The 15235-nt window shown below is 39.5% G+C and overlaps 1 protein-coding gene across 1 annotated transcript in view; it reads left to right on the forward strand.

Moving 5' to 3' along the window:
• Positions 1-15235, forward strand: part of LOC149300846 (rap guanine nucleotide exchange factor 5-like) — a 65520-nt gene that overhangs the window by 35136 nt on the left and 15149 nt on the right. Inside the window, exons 6-7 of the mRNA XM_089484883.1 lie at positions 12402-12480; positions 14479-14623. Coding sequence (XP_089341009.1) covers positions 12402-12480; positions 14479-14623 — 224 coding nt within the window. The remainder of the gene's footprint in view (positions 1-12401; positions 12481-14478; positions 14624-15235) is intronic.

Raw genomic sequence — 15235 nt, forward strand, 5'->3', positions numbered from 1 at the left:
GATTTGTTATTAAAAACACCAACGTTGCTGTTATTGTTACTTGTACCGTGTGCGGTTTGCATAAATTGGAGCTTAATTGAATTCAGGGCTTTTTGGTATTAATCAGAAAATTAATGAACCACAGGCTATTAAGTGCAATTTTATTTTTAAGTGCTTCTCATCAGACGTTTAATGTGTTCCATACATTATGTTTGTTGTGCGTTGTACAGTGGTTTTCTCAGAATAAATGGTATGATGAGAGGTTTTAGAACAATGAATCCCAACCCAATCCTCAAGGCACACTAACAGGACTAGATTTTGTAATCTATTTCCATAAGGAGATTAAAACCTGGACTGTTGGGGCACCTTGAGGTCTGGGTTGGGAACCAGTGGTTGAGAATGGAGGTCCTTGTTATGTAGGAGTATTGCCCAGATAGAGGGGCTGCTAAAATGTCATTACATAGGAATGATTTGTATGGCAAACTTGCTCACGTTCACCCAAGGGAGTGGATGGGTCAAGCCACCAGAAAGAATGTCCATCCATCTACATTTCTGATCAAATCAATCATTATTTCTGCAGAAATGCGTAATGATTCAATTCTCTCTAGCTATATCTGAGAACTGAATACTGGTGACAGAAAAAAATTCATAAACTGTGCCCCCAAACATGCTATAAGTGCCAGGGGGCTAATACACTGTTAGATATAATATAATATAATTAAAACTAGGAATAAACGACATTTTTAGATTGTTGCGGTAAAATTTTTTAGCGATAGCACTAGAAATCTCTATTATATATAGACTGACCAAAAAGTCTAGAACAGAATATATGTCCTATATTAATTTACAAAACAGAACTAAAACATTTTGTGGAGCCTAGCCTTGGGATTTAGACTTGACACAATGAAGCTGTTATTAAGATGCCTTGGTACAGGGGCTCCACAGAGTTGAGGCAATTAGGTGAATTGAGCTGTCAGTGTTCACAAAGTATGGATTAGCGCATAACTATTTGGGATCCACAGAGATGAGTGGCTTTGGGTTGTCAATACTTCAAAGGCAATTGCTCAGTTTCCTTGAATTAGTCATTTCCTAATCAATACAAGGACAGCGGTCATTCTCTACACAGCTGTATGAGGCTTCTGCGGGTATATGTGTGTGTGTGTATGTATGTATATATATATATATATGTGTGTGTATAAAAATACATATACATGCAGAAGCCCAATAGATAATTTACATTACACTAGCCAACTCCCCTATTACAAAAAAAGAAAATCCAGCATATCCAACATGGGCCAATCTAGTAACTTTTAACTTACAAGAAATGTGTTCATCCATCTAGTACATATTTTTGGAGGCTGGAGTGTATGTATACATCTTGCTGTGAAACATCAAGCTCTAGGTATGTTTCTGTTTTAATCAATACAGTCTAGGACTCCCTAGGCTAAAATCCTTTATTCTACACAGATTTATAACGATGGGAAAAGTATCTGGCTCTGAGTTTTACTATTATGATCGAAGAGTTTCAAGCTATAGCCAACAAAGACTAGCTAGTGTCAAAGCTATATTATTAGTGATGAACCCTTTTGACATTGTCCAGACAAAATATATAAAAAACATTCAGTTATAGTACAGCCTATCGTTATTGACACTGCAGCATACGTGATTGTTGACCTTATCTCCATACTTCTACAAGTGACTATTATTATTAAAAGAGAGGTAAATGTTCCAAATGGAAATAATTTTCATTTATGAAACAATTAACTGCTTCATCTACCTTTAGGAGAACTAGTATGTATAGAGAGAATTATTATTATTATTATATTAATATATTATAATTATTTGATTAATTATATTAATAATTTATTTTCACTTTAATCTAGCAAGATGTGAAAGCGGTGAGCCCCATAGAAGTTCCTATTGGCTGTGAGGTCATTTGACTTAATGCTCCTAATAGGATGCTGAGCTTACTTTCTGCAAAGCCTTCATAATACAGAGAGCAAGCCAAAGATTAGAGGTTTTCGGGGCTGTAGACATAGTAATTCCATACAAATAAAAGCAGTAAGGCATTTCAGGGATATAAAGTACTTTGAAGGATTCATTTCCAATTAAATATAAAAGTGATCTGTCAATTACAATGTATAAATGTGATGCATATTGTAAATCTACCAGGAATTAGTAAAAGGAACAGCCAATCATATGCAGGAAAGCATAAGAATCAATGAGTCTGGCCACCAAGCCAGGCTGGAGCTAGCCAGGGAGTGGGGGAAGGGGCAAATGCATAAGGGGGTTCTGTAGAAAACAAACAGTGCATGGTCCCTCTAAATATCAGATGCATATGAATATAATTGCTGGAGTGTCCCTTTAAGAAACCCCAAAGTTAACTGAGGTACCTTCTCCTATCCCAAATCCTCTCACATTCTTGTCATGGCTCATGTAATAGAAAAGTGTGCCCATAGTCTACACAAAATTATTGACCACACTACCCACTTAAATCCTTCGCATATCCCCTGTTCACTGCAGGTTGTTGTGATTTCTCTCTGCTATGCGTCCTTTATATTCTGCGGTTATTTTAGTCAGCAGAGGTATGGATTTCCAATGCGCTTATAACATTTCCCATTAGAATATTAAATGGTTCATGATGCAGCGTAACACTATTGTTACTTTAATTTTGTCCTGATTAAAGTACAAGAAGGGATGGGCGCACTCAACTCGCTGTTCTAACACATACTAGTCAAACAATACATACAATGACAAGCTGCGACAAAGCAGTTTACTGTATGTTATGGCGCTATTAAGAGACAGCATCTGCCATGTATTTTGCCAGATCACGCGGACAGCCTCCTGATGGCCCTGCATTCAGTATAATGTACAGATGGATGGAGGCTACCTAGACAGGTTCACAGTGTTCGGTGTTATACTTGGTTTTGTTACTCAAAGCATTAAGCTGGTAATCTGCTACGTCAAACATTCTCACCAACAACAATTGCATTGCATGCTCACTATTTTAATATGCATTGTTAACATGCCCCCAAACCTACTAACCTGCTGAAGATGCTGCAGGGTACCATTTCCTCCTCGCCTCCAGATTTGTGCCAAGTTAAGCTCCTAGGAGCAGCCAATCGATGGCAGGAAAGACATCCCGGTAAAATCAATCTGCAGAATCTCATGAAAGCCAGCGATAGAACTGGCTGGCAGTAGGTATCTGGGCACACTCACTGGAGAGTAGTCTGACCAAGTTAAGGTGCTGGAAGGCATGGAAAACACTGCATGCGTGTACTAGAGGCTTCTGAATAATCCCTCTATGTTTCTGCATGCAAAACATATATGTAGGGTGTAAGCATGTGATGGCTGGAGTGTCCTTTTATGTGCAGCCATGCAGAACACTTTATTTTATACTAGAAAAATGTATTGTAAGATTTTACAAAAAAAATGCATTAATGGGCAACTTAAGACGGCTAACAGCAATTTGAGTTTATTTTGCTTAGATATTGTTCAAGTACATGTAGTCTTTTGAAATAACCGTCATCGGCGATGCTTCTGTGCTGTGAATGTGTGTATGCCACCTTATCAGTTTATGGTGAAGTACATGACCCAATTCGTGCTGTGGCTTATAAAATCTCCATGAACAGAAAACGAAATCATCTTTCATTTTCCCCATCAATGAGGTCACGTAGCAGTATGAATCATGGGTGAGGTTTTAGTTGGATTTTTTTTTTTTAGATTTTAAAACTGAATTTCTTTTTAGGCGTTGTAACAATAATGCTACTGATGAGACCTCTAGAACAGAACTATTCGCAATTAAGAGCTGTGCTATTGGATGATGCATCCCTTTCACCTTCCATGATTAATGGGGTAGGAATTATAATTTGGAGGATAATCAGTTTAAAAGCATATATATTTACTTACCTAGAGCACTTTGAGATAAATCAGTATTGCCACAAAGCCTGTTTCAATCTAATGACTTCATCACAAGGAAGAGCAGATAGATCGAGGATACATTCCCCCAAAACGTAAAACTCCGGCAGTTTGGAGGGTATAAGACACGGTCATAGGCATGCATGCACACATCTCTATAACCATGATCAATATCATATCTTCAGTGTTAATCTATATAGTGACAATAATTATAATAATGAACAAAAATCAATGATAAAGATACTTTTTTACTCTGCTAGGTTGGGTTTATGGAGACCTGCAGTTTAACTAAAGCATCTCTTTTCTTGTTAAGCACACGTATTTGTAATCGTAATGTTAAATGGCCCCAGATTTAGAAACATTCCAAAAAAGCTTTGACAGCAGGTAATACTTTTGATTCATTCAGCAGTGCATTAAAGTAACCGCTCATTCACTCACTACTGCCTATTTATCATTAGATAATGAAGCTATGTGGGTGATACTCACTGTGTAACAACATATTACAGGGAAGTCTATGGATAAGAACTTCAGATACTAGAGAAGTTTATGTCGGGGTGCTTCCACAGCCTAAAGGAACATGTGACCCAAACACTTTTTAAATTATTAAATTGCTTGAACCAATTAATTTATAATGAGGTTATGCATAAAACTATATAGTCAATATAAGTGCATTAGGAAACTCTGTAAACAGAGTCCACAAGCCTTGCCACTGGTACAAAGTCAGACCAAAGATGCTAAAATTACAATTAAAACATGGCCCATGTTTCCTCAATAATGCAAATATAGTATTTTTTTACGTAGCACCAATCTTGTTAGCTTCCACCTTGCCTTTAAGGGTCATATATATATGACATGTACAGACTTTGATCTCCTGACATTTTCCAGTAAAGGGTGGGTGCTAAGCACAGTGTATATGGCTGATGTTCCAGCGTTAAAGTATACATCAAAGCTAGCATTCCTGGATTATATCAGGTACACATTATGAAGAAGACATAGACTCTCTTACTAAGTGTATATTTGTTTTTGAAAACGCTCTTTACTGATACAATAAATACTTAAATTGTTGTCATAAGGCTTTGTTTGCTAAATTGGTCATCATGACCTGTAAAAATCTGTTATATTTTTCTGAATGCTTGATGCGTTTTAGCATGGGGGGGAGGATAAAGTTGTGACCCAGCTTTAAGGTACCACAAAGAGCTGTGACCCTTCTGTATCGTGAAGTTAAGGCTTACTTCTGCCCCGTTTTCATGTTAAATGTTTGGTCCGTTTTGCATGATTTTCAAAGCATTTAACTCATCCCCAGCTACCTCTAGTAATAGATGTGCATACACCTTTTGAGCATGCTCAGTAACACTGAATGCCCATTGAAATCAATAGGCGTAGTGCTAATCAATAAGATGTACGCTAGCTGAACGCTTATGGGACTGATGCTACTCCCACCGCTTTCAGTGGGAGTTCTTCTGAACATGTGTGGCGTCCACAGGATTAGATATGTATTAACAACATAACAAAACTATTGTGGGGGCTTGAGTGTCCCTTTACGTAGAAAAGTTAAGGGTTAAGATGATTCTACCCAGCGGAATGTTAATGTGTCTCCAGTTCTGTTAGAATATAGAAAAAACATCGATTGATCCAAATGGGGTAGTTGCCAGATTCATCAAGGTAATTTCTGTTGTGGTGGCAGCCAAACTCAGAAATGTGCTGCTCATATTGCTGCCTTGAGGCTGTGCTGAGTCCATGTGCCAAAAAATCTAAAACCAATTCTCATCAAAACCCATCACTCCCCAACCTGGTAAATGTCAAGCGATCCGCATCTACACACTCAAACACATCAAGTGTGATGTTTCAAACCACCGGCGGGGTACAACGGAAACACCATTTGGAATATGAACAAATGCCGACACCTGTTCCTCTCGTACGAGGGAGCGTTCTTACTTCGTTCGGTGGAAGATAACAGCCAGAAGCAGATTAAGAAACATAGAAGTTGGCTTTTCCCTCTGTGACAGATGGGCGGTGCAAACATTTCTCAAATTGGCTTTGCCCCAAAACCGAATGAGCAAAAATGACGGAGTGACAGATTAGATGGAGTGATGAAAATAACTTGGGCACGACTGTTAGTAAATAAAATATTTAAACTGGCAAGAGATCTGCAAAATGCACATAAGAATAAATCCGAAGTGTTTGCTTATGTTTTATAACATTGTGTAATTACCGCTGAATAACAATAACAGGGATTCCCCCTTCTGCCACAATTTCCCAGCAATGCATGTGTTTGATCTTTTAGGAACAACCTATCTGTTGTCTATGCATTCTGTTACTTGAACCAGCTCAATGTCATAGTGCAGGGGCGTCCAACATGCGGCCTGCGAGACCTTAGCTGGCCGCACCTCGAGCCCTGCTACTTACCTGTGGGAGGGTCTTCTGTACTGCATAGATGAAGCGGAACCTACCAGAGTTCACGTGACATCACATGACTCTGCTCCAGTCCTGCTTCCTCTGTGCAGTTCCAGAGAACGCAGAGGGAGGCCGTGCCCTCTGCTGAAGTCTGTGAGCGGCATCGAGGAGCTGCAGTGCAGGTAAGGGGGTGGGGAGGGTGTTTGAATGAGTATGCGTGATTGAGGGAACGAATCTGTGAATGAATGAGTATATGAATGAATGAGTGTGTGTGTTTGATAGCATGGATGTGTAAGTGCTGTAACCTAGGCATGATGGGACTGTGATTGCTGTTAGCAATCACACTCCTATCATGCCAAGTCAGCCAGTACATGCTGAAACCTAGCTAGCTGCCCCCTTGTGTATTGATGCTGCCAGCAATATGGGGTCTGCACATCACTTACAGCCACCCTGTACCAGCATGTACTGGCTGACTTGGCATGATAGGAGTGTGATTGCCAACAGCAATCACAGTCCCATCATGCCTAGGTTCCAGCATTTACTGGTTGGATGTGTAAGTGCTGGAACCTAGGCATGATGGGACTTTGATTGCTGTTAGCAATCACACTCCTATCATGCCAAGTCAGCCAGTACATGCTGAAACCTAGCTAGCTGCCCCCCTTGTGTATTGATGCTGTTAGCAGTATGGGGTCTACACATCACTTACAGCCACCCTGTACCAGCATGTACTGGCTGACTTGGCATGATAGGAGTGTGATTGCTAACAGCAAGCACAGTCCCATCATGCCTAGGTACCAGCATTTTCTGGTTGCCTGTGTATGATAGGAGTGTGATTGCTGTTAGCAATCACACTCCTATCATGCCAAGTCATATTGCTAATTTTTTTGTCCAATTGTGGTGTGTTACCTACTTTTATTAAAAATGTGAGTATTTATTATTATCATTTTCGGTTTTGGCTAAGTGAACCGTTAATGTTTTGGTCCAGAATTTTCAGTTTGGTGCATCCCTAGAATAAATAGAAGTATTTCATTTTTAATTATCCTGAATTTGCAGTCACAAACCTTTCTGGGCCCAGAAATCAGTAAGAGGAAAAGTAAAGGTTTTGTGTAATTTACTTTATTTTAATCTGCATATTTTATTAAAGGCTATATTTTCTCACAGTGAAAAATGAGTGCGGCCCTCGCACGTATACAATTCTGATGAAGTGGCCCACTGCAGAAAAAACTTGGACACCCCTGTCAGTGAGTTACTACTGAATAATACTCTTACCATGCACAATCACAGTACAGCCTATGTTGTGATAGTAATAGAGCTCGGTTCAGTGAATAATGAATGTTGGGAATGTCACTGAGGCTTCTGAATGTGCATGGGCAAAAAATGGCATTTACGGCAAGAATAGCAAAAAACTAGAATTGATAGACTAAGACAAACCATTAGGGAAGAATGGCCCTGCTCGCAAGCATACAATTACAATAATGACAAATTTTCCAGGTAGAGAAAAAAATAAATCTGATGATAAAGTAGAACATATCAATCTGTGGATAAAGTCCCCCATGTATCTTCCAGCCTAGATTAAAAAGAATAGGCAAATCAGGCTGAACAAAATCAGAAGAACCCATCTGCAAGCCAAGGAGCCGCTGGGTATGGAGGTATTCTGATAATGCAGTGCATATGGCAGTCTCTTTAAGTCCAGTTTGACCTATATCATACTCAACTTCTGCCAGACAAACCCATGGGTCAAATGCACATCATCTGCTGTACATGCGTTTAGACGACTGTATCGTCATATAATTTCTTTCTTGGTCATTTGAGTCATTATTATTTCTTAGGTGAAGATCTCCTCTGGAAAGGTGACGGCTTTTACACGTTTTACCAGGTCAATAGTCTATTGAAATCACTTAAGGAATCAATGTGAAGCAAATCATATTTTCAGTGTTGTTTAGGAGCACTATATAGGGGGTAAATAAGTTGGAAAAAGGTCATTAATTGTCTCTTGCACTAGCCAGGGCTTGTTGATACAACGTGCGTAGAAGTCTTAATTAGATGAAGAAACTGCATCGCAATTCACAAAGTTTGCAGCATAATTTTATCAGTATGCTGATTGACATGTTGTGAAACGCTGCAGCGATTGCCAACTACCAGACGTTAATACGTTATCCACTACTTCTTCATGCCGCGCCAGGAATGTATGTTACAAAAGATAGAACTTTTTCTTAAGGCACCTTCAAAGAATATCACAAGCTGGGAAATCCAGCCACAGCTTGTCACTGTCTGTATCGCTGCAAGCTTTTCTCTCTCAGCAAAACATTTTTTTTTTTCAATACCACTTGACTTTTTTTTCTTACTTTGGGCAAGGTTGAGGTTTGTATGTCATGTTAATGACAAAAAAAAAGAAGTTAGTCACCGAAGAACACTACATTTCTTGTGCCTACACATGTAATATTCTTTGTGTAATGTCATTGAGAGTAAATAGAAGTGGGTGAATGGCAATCTTCTCAAATCCTCTCTAGAAGCATCTCCAAGATCATTTTCTTGGTGAAAGGTAAAGGTTATAAAGAACAGACTGGTCACTTATGGAATAAATGGGGACTTAGTCTCATTTAATTCACTCGGGGTGGTACAGATAGATTTATAAGCCTTCATTGAATACTAGATTTTGACAAATGCTTGAAATGGTAGGTAAATTGTTGATGAATGAAAAAAGATCAAGATAGACAGATATGTCATAACATTTCTAATGTCTAATAACTGGTGTAATGTATAGAAAGACTGTTGCTAGAAGCCTAGTGGCATTAACATGTCTAAGGCTGCCAGGAATGGCTGAATTCTTCATCCAGGCTTCTGTTTTAGAGCATGTGTGTTATTGTGTGTGTGTATATATATATATATATATATACACTGCTCAAAATAATAAAGGGAACACTTAAACAACACAATGTAACTCGAAGTCAATCACACTTCTGTGAAATCACACTGTCCACTCAGGAAGCAACACTGATGGACAATCAATTTCACATGCTGTTGTGCAAATGGAACAGACAACAGGTGGAAATTATAGGCAATTAGCAAGACACCCCCAATAAATGAGTGGTTCTGCAGGTGGTGACCACAGACCACTTCTCAGTTCCTATGCTTCCCTGCTGATGTTTTGGTCACTTTTGAATGCTGCCGGTGCTTTCGCTCTAGTGGTAGCATGAGACGGAGTCTACAACCCACACAAGTGGCTCACGTAGTGCAGCTCATCCAGGATGGCACATCAATGCGAGCTGTGGCAAGAAGGTTTGCTGTGTCTGTCAAGGTAGTGTCCAGAGCATGGAGGTGCTACCAGGAGACAGGCCAGTACATCAGGAGACGTGGAGGAGGCCGTAGGAGGGCAACAACCCAGCAGCAGGACCGCTACCTCTGCCTTTGTGCAAGGAGGAGCAGGAGGAGCACTGCCAGAGCCCTGCAAAATGACCTCCAGCAGGCCACAAATGTGCATGTGTCCACTCAAACGGTCAGAAACAGACTCCATGAGGGTGGTATGAGGGCCCGACGTCCACAGGTGGGGGTTGTGCTTACAGCCCAACACCGTGCAGGACGTTTGGCATTTGCCAGAGAACACCAGGATTGGCATATTCGCCACTGGCGCCCTGTGCTCTTCACAGATTAAAGCAGGTTCACACTGAGCACATGTGACAGACGTGACAGAGTCTGGAGACGCCGTGGAGAACTGCTGCCTGCAACATCCTCCAGCATGACCGGTTTGGCGGCGGTTTGGTAATGGTGTGGGGTGGCATTTCTTTGGGGGCCGCACAGCCCTCCATGTGCTTGCCAGAGGTAGCCTGACTGCCATTAGGTACCGAGATGAGATCCTCAGACCCCTTGTGAGACCATATGCTGGTGCCGTTGGCCCTGGGATCCTCCTAATGCAAGACAATGCTAGACCTCATGTGGTCCACAACCTCATCAGGAGCATATATCTTTTAACTGTATGGTGTTTTAGAGCACGTACATGTTTACTGTTACATCCATATATTAGAAGGAGTGAGATTGCAAACATTATCTGTTAATTACCAATATACCGGTATATTGATAACAGTCTGCCTTCTTAAAAGTCACAATTATTTATTCTATCTTAATAAACTTTTGCACAATGCTCCAGAAAACTGGGGCGGTGAGTAATGTAGCTGGAAGAGCAAGCAACAGATAATACGTAATACTTATTTATAAAATATGAACATATTGGTGCACTTAAAGGTCATATTGTACAGAGTCTGTCATATTGGATGGAGTCAGACCCTGGGTTTCACACTGATGACCTGCTACAAGGCTTGTCAAGAACAGCAATGTCACATCTAATACACGATGGTTAGTAAAATATCCGTAAAAAGCATTGAAGCTGTGTCAAAGAAACATACAAAATTGTTTTTGGGTCTAAACTGCTTAGGTTTCTCATTTATGTTCATAAACTGAAGCTAATCAATGCATTGCTATACGCTTGTCGGTTATAGAGACACTACGAAGCTAATGTGTCTGACACGAGAACCTATATTTTATTTAAATGGCGAGAATCAGAATATTTGGTTTAAGCTGAACTCCAAGCTTATTTTATGCCTTCCCGGTTGTCAGCACATGATTACGGTGGGTGTTAAATTTTAAGTAGATGTGAGTGGCATAGCATGGGGTGATGCTGAATGTCACACAGAGACAGACAGGGAAAATGAAAGCAATCACTAGTGTTTATGATATGTGTAGACGCAGCAGGGGAGTCTGCATGATACCTTCTTCCATTGCTTTAGATGTTCCAGCCGAGGCTGCATTAGAATCCATGAATCAAACAGAAAAAAAAATGCAAACAATAAAAAAACGTGGAAAGTAAAACACTGGAATAGCACATATCTAAATAGATTTTTACAAAAATCAAATCATTTTAAAGTCAGATTTTTACATAGCGTAGCGGTCCTTTGAAAACTTGTATAAAATGCCCCTTGCATTGTTAGTTTTGTCTAAGCTGCCAACTACAAGATCAGATTTATTGAAATGAAAATGCCTGCATAGGGGGGTTGTAATTGTGTGGTGATACCCATAAATTAAGTTTGCTTTACAATAGATACCCATCATTTTAAAAGAGAAGAGCACTCAATAATATCATACGTCCCAAACATCCTTGGTTTTTCAAGGAGCAGTCGGGATTTTCAAACACTGTCACGCATAGCCCACTGTCCAGCTTTTGCAGGCAGTAGTGATCATGGGGTGGTTGGTGAGGTCCTTTGATCAACCCTGATCGCTCCAAGGAGCTGTAAAATCAATGGAAGTCTGTGATGTTGCAGCATAGACCTCCATTGCAGCTTCTGCTTGGCCACCTTGTTGAACGCTGCAACGTGGCTGTTCTGGTACAGGGCTTACACCTTTTACCAAGTATACTTTCTACTTGTTGGGCTTTTGACACTTTGTATTTGCTACCCATGTGCCTTATGTTCTGTATTATTACCCCTTGGTTACATATTACATGTGTGTTTCACTAGACTTTTGGTGAACCAGTCAACTGTGGGTCATCAGAGAGCAGATGGGAGACATCAGTCAATGCAGTACTAAGCGATACATTTTGTTCTAGAAAACCAGCTCTGGCCCAGATGTTTTCGATGAATGTTTTTAATACCATAGAGTGACAAGTAATCTTCAATTTTAAAGAACATTTCACAGCCTGGGCTCATCCAAAGCATAAAGCAAAACTGTATTTTAAAACATAAAACAATCATTTATTATATTTCAGCCACATCATTCTTTGTATCAAAAGCTGTCCAATCCACTTATATTACATGAGGCTCAGGTTGAGAACCCTGACCTTGCCGTGTTATGACTAATTGAATAAATAATTCAATAAAGCCAATTAAACTGAAAGATCTGCATCTCTAATTAAAGTTTCTATTGCTCTCAGCAGCGCCTATTTCCTGGCAAATTCAGGAATCCATCTTCTGAATAATTTAGTCTATTTTTTATTATTATATCTTTTTTTTTTTTTGTTGCATTCCCTTTAGCCACATTCATGAATATTGCTGCACGTATAATTGTCGTCCTTGGAGATTGAGTCCTTACCTTGTGATTTTTTTGTTTGTTTTTATTTGCAGATACCCTCCTGGATGACTTCCTCCTCACATACACCGTCTTCATGACAACCGATGACTTTTGCCAAGCATTGCTCAGACAATATCCTTAATTAACTGAAACAGTCATGCCCTTAATATTAACACAGTAGAAGCTGCTGCCCAACGTTCTAGGCAAACGGCATCTGTTTAATTGTCGTGAGCAGCCTATGACTGACACTTTCTCTGAAGAGAGGTGACTCTCGGGTTTAAGCGATGGCGGTGGGGTCATAATAGAGTTTTACAGAACAGCTGTATTTTTGCATATTCTAGAAATGCTGATGATTCATGTTGCTATGTAGATAAATAAAAGCAAGTAGATGAGTTGTAGAGAGAGACATGCTGGCAAGGATGGTGTAGCACGTAAAATTTGAAATATAACAAAGGAAAGTTTGCAAAATAATCCATCCACAGAAATAGAATCTGCTCCTTGGCAGAATATCTTTCTCCGTGACACTCTGCACGAGTCACGTGTGTCCCACTCTGCGTGTTCCTGGATTTTTTTAAATTAATAATAATTCATTAATAATTTCTCCATTTTCTATTTGCAAATTGAAGTCTCCAGAACTTGTGGTACAAATGAAAAACCACATGAGCGTGTTTAAAAGAACATTTCCATTTCAACAAAAGCATTGCATCTTATAAGGTCCTATACTTTTAGTATGATACTATTGCTGCTAACAAAGATGTGACTGAAATAGTTGAAATCAAAGGCTAGAAATAATGAAAATGAAAATAATGAAGAAGAAAAAACTAAGGGAAACACCAGTTATTTTAAAGCTATACAATTGACCATTGTCATCTGGAATGGAAATATCCCCAAATATTTGTAACACAGTGTTTGTGTATGAAAGTGAAAGGGTTAATAGTGCTTGACGGTGTACACAGGGTACAGTGTGGCACCTTGGATGCATGTGTAGTGACGGGGAGATTACAGACACACGAAAGAACACGCAAAGCTCTGCCTCGCATTTTTCCTTTATGACAGTTCTGTGATTAATTGTTTTCCCTTTGTGCCGGAGGACACTGGATGCATTCCATTCTTCACCCACATGCCAGGTTCATGTACTGACTTTTGAAAGGTGCAGACCCCCGGGGTATACATGTCACAGATTATCCTTGAGTATGAGTAGATCAAACATAACTTCGCAAACAATCCATAAAAAAATTATGTTGCCTCTAGAGTCGTTCTCTCAGGTACAGAATAAGATTGGCAATTAAATTCTCACCAAATACAGGCATGTCTGTTCTGGTATTGTCATGTTATAGAGAAGCAATATAGCATGTCTTCAAACAAGAACAAATATACCAGGGTGCTTGCACGCCAGGTGGTAGTTTAACCTATGTTTTGCCTGAATGGAGCGCAATACGCTCTTATATTACATTTATTTATATAGCACTAGCGCTATGTTTACCACCAAACACACCTATGGGTATTTTCAGGTCATTGAAGTCTCTTCACCTACTACCTCCTTGTCTACAGAGTAATAGTTAAGGTCTAAGTTTTGTGCAGTTTTATGAGATCTAGAGTACTTCAGACCCAAGTGGCCACTGACTCCAGATTAGCCTTCGTCCAGGAACCAAGCTCCACTTGAGTGAGATATTGGCGAGTCTTTCCCATGTTTGGAAAATCCGGGGTGTAATTTGGATTGATCTGGTTGAAAATTCCATCAATAAATAGTGTGTTTAACCTCAAAAGTAAAAGGCGTTTAATGCTATGAATTAAAAGAAAAGATACGAAGGGGGTCTTAATGCTGATATTTCACCATGGGAATAAATGCCACAGCTTTATCGCACATAAGTTATATATAGGCTTCAGAAATAGTTACTCAAATAAAAAAAAGTAATACTAAAAAAACATTTGTGGGAAATTAACCATCCATTATTGCAATAAAATAAATATTTTCTGGTGAGTAGTAGCTTGGGGTAGCTGAGCAGTTATTAGTGCATAGCAATAGAAGAGGGCCACTTCATTAGGTCTCTATTTTCTGCAGCATGTACATCTAGTGTCTACAGTTCTTCTATCGAATGTTTTTCTTGTTGTTCCTTGACCCGGAATTACCTATTGTGCTAAGAAATATGACGGCAAAGTAGAAAGCCCAGAGGCTCTGTGCACCAAACGCAAAGTCTTGCATCTTGCCTCCCAGTGGACTGCTTTGTACAAAGATTGGCTACACAATGACGAGCATTCAAAGCTGTTCCTAAAGGTAAGATTGAATTTACAAATGCAGAATGAAGAAGAAAAAAAAAACACACCCAAGTAAAATAAATCTACATGTTTGAAAATTTGTTTTGAAAGGTACCCGTCCAATTCTTCGCACTCTTGTGACTATGGTTAAAACATTCTTAAGGATAACGTGCATACAAATGTGAAGGTTCTCTTGGAGACCTGACAGGGAGCAACTGCACTGGTCATGAATATATTACCCACGAGAAAAAACTGTATCACCAGATTTTCCTAAAACCCAGTACACTTCCTTATGGTGAAATTACCACTTATGGATCGAATTTATGGATTTTATTATATATATATAATTTGTTTAACTTGTAATGTATGGAAGGGACAGAAGGAGCTTACGTGATTATCAAGAATATACAGCCTATTTTATCACGTTCTAAGGATTTATTTTTTTTATATTCTTGACTAATGTGCTATAGTGGGACATTAACTCATTTTGTAGATAACGTGCAGCCTTACAATCAGCCCTGATTCTTGTATGGCTTCAGACTGATTACCCAGCCTGGAATCCCGACGAGTAAAAGCTCTGCGTATTGTGTGGCTTGATATTTCCTGCGGCAGACTAATGAACTATGGAAAA

The sequence above is a fragment of the Sceloporus occidentalis genome, unplaced genomic scaffold, assembly GCF_023333645.1.
Source record: "Sceloporus occidentalis isolate IW3139 unplaced genomic scaffold, rSceOcc1.0.p SCAF_23, whole genome shotgun sequence".
NCBI lineage: Eukaryota > Metazoa > Chordata > Lepidosauria > Squamata > Phrynosomatidae > Sceloporus > Sceloporus occidentalis.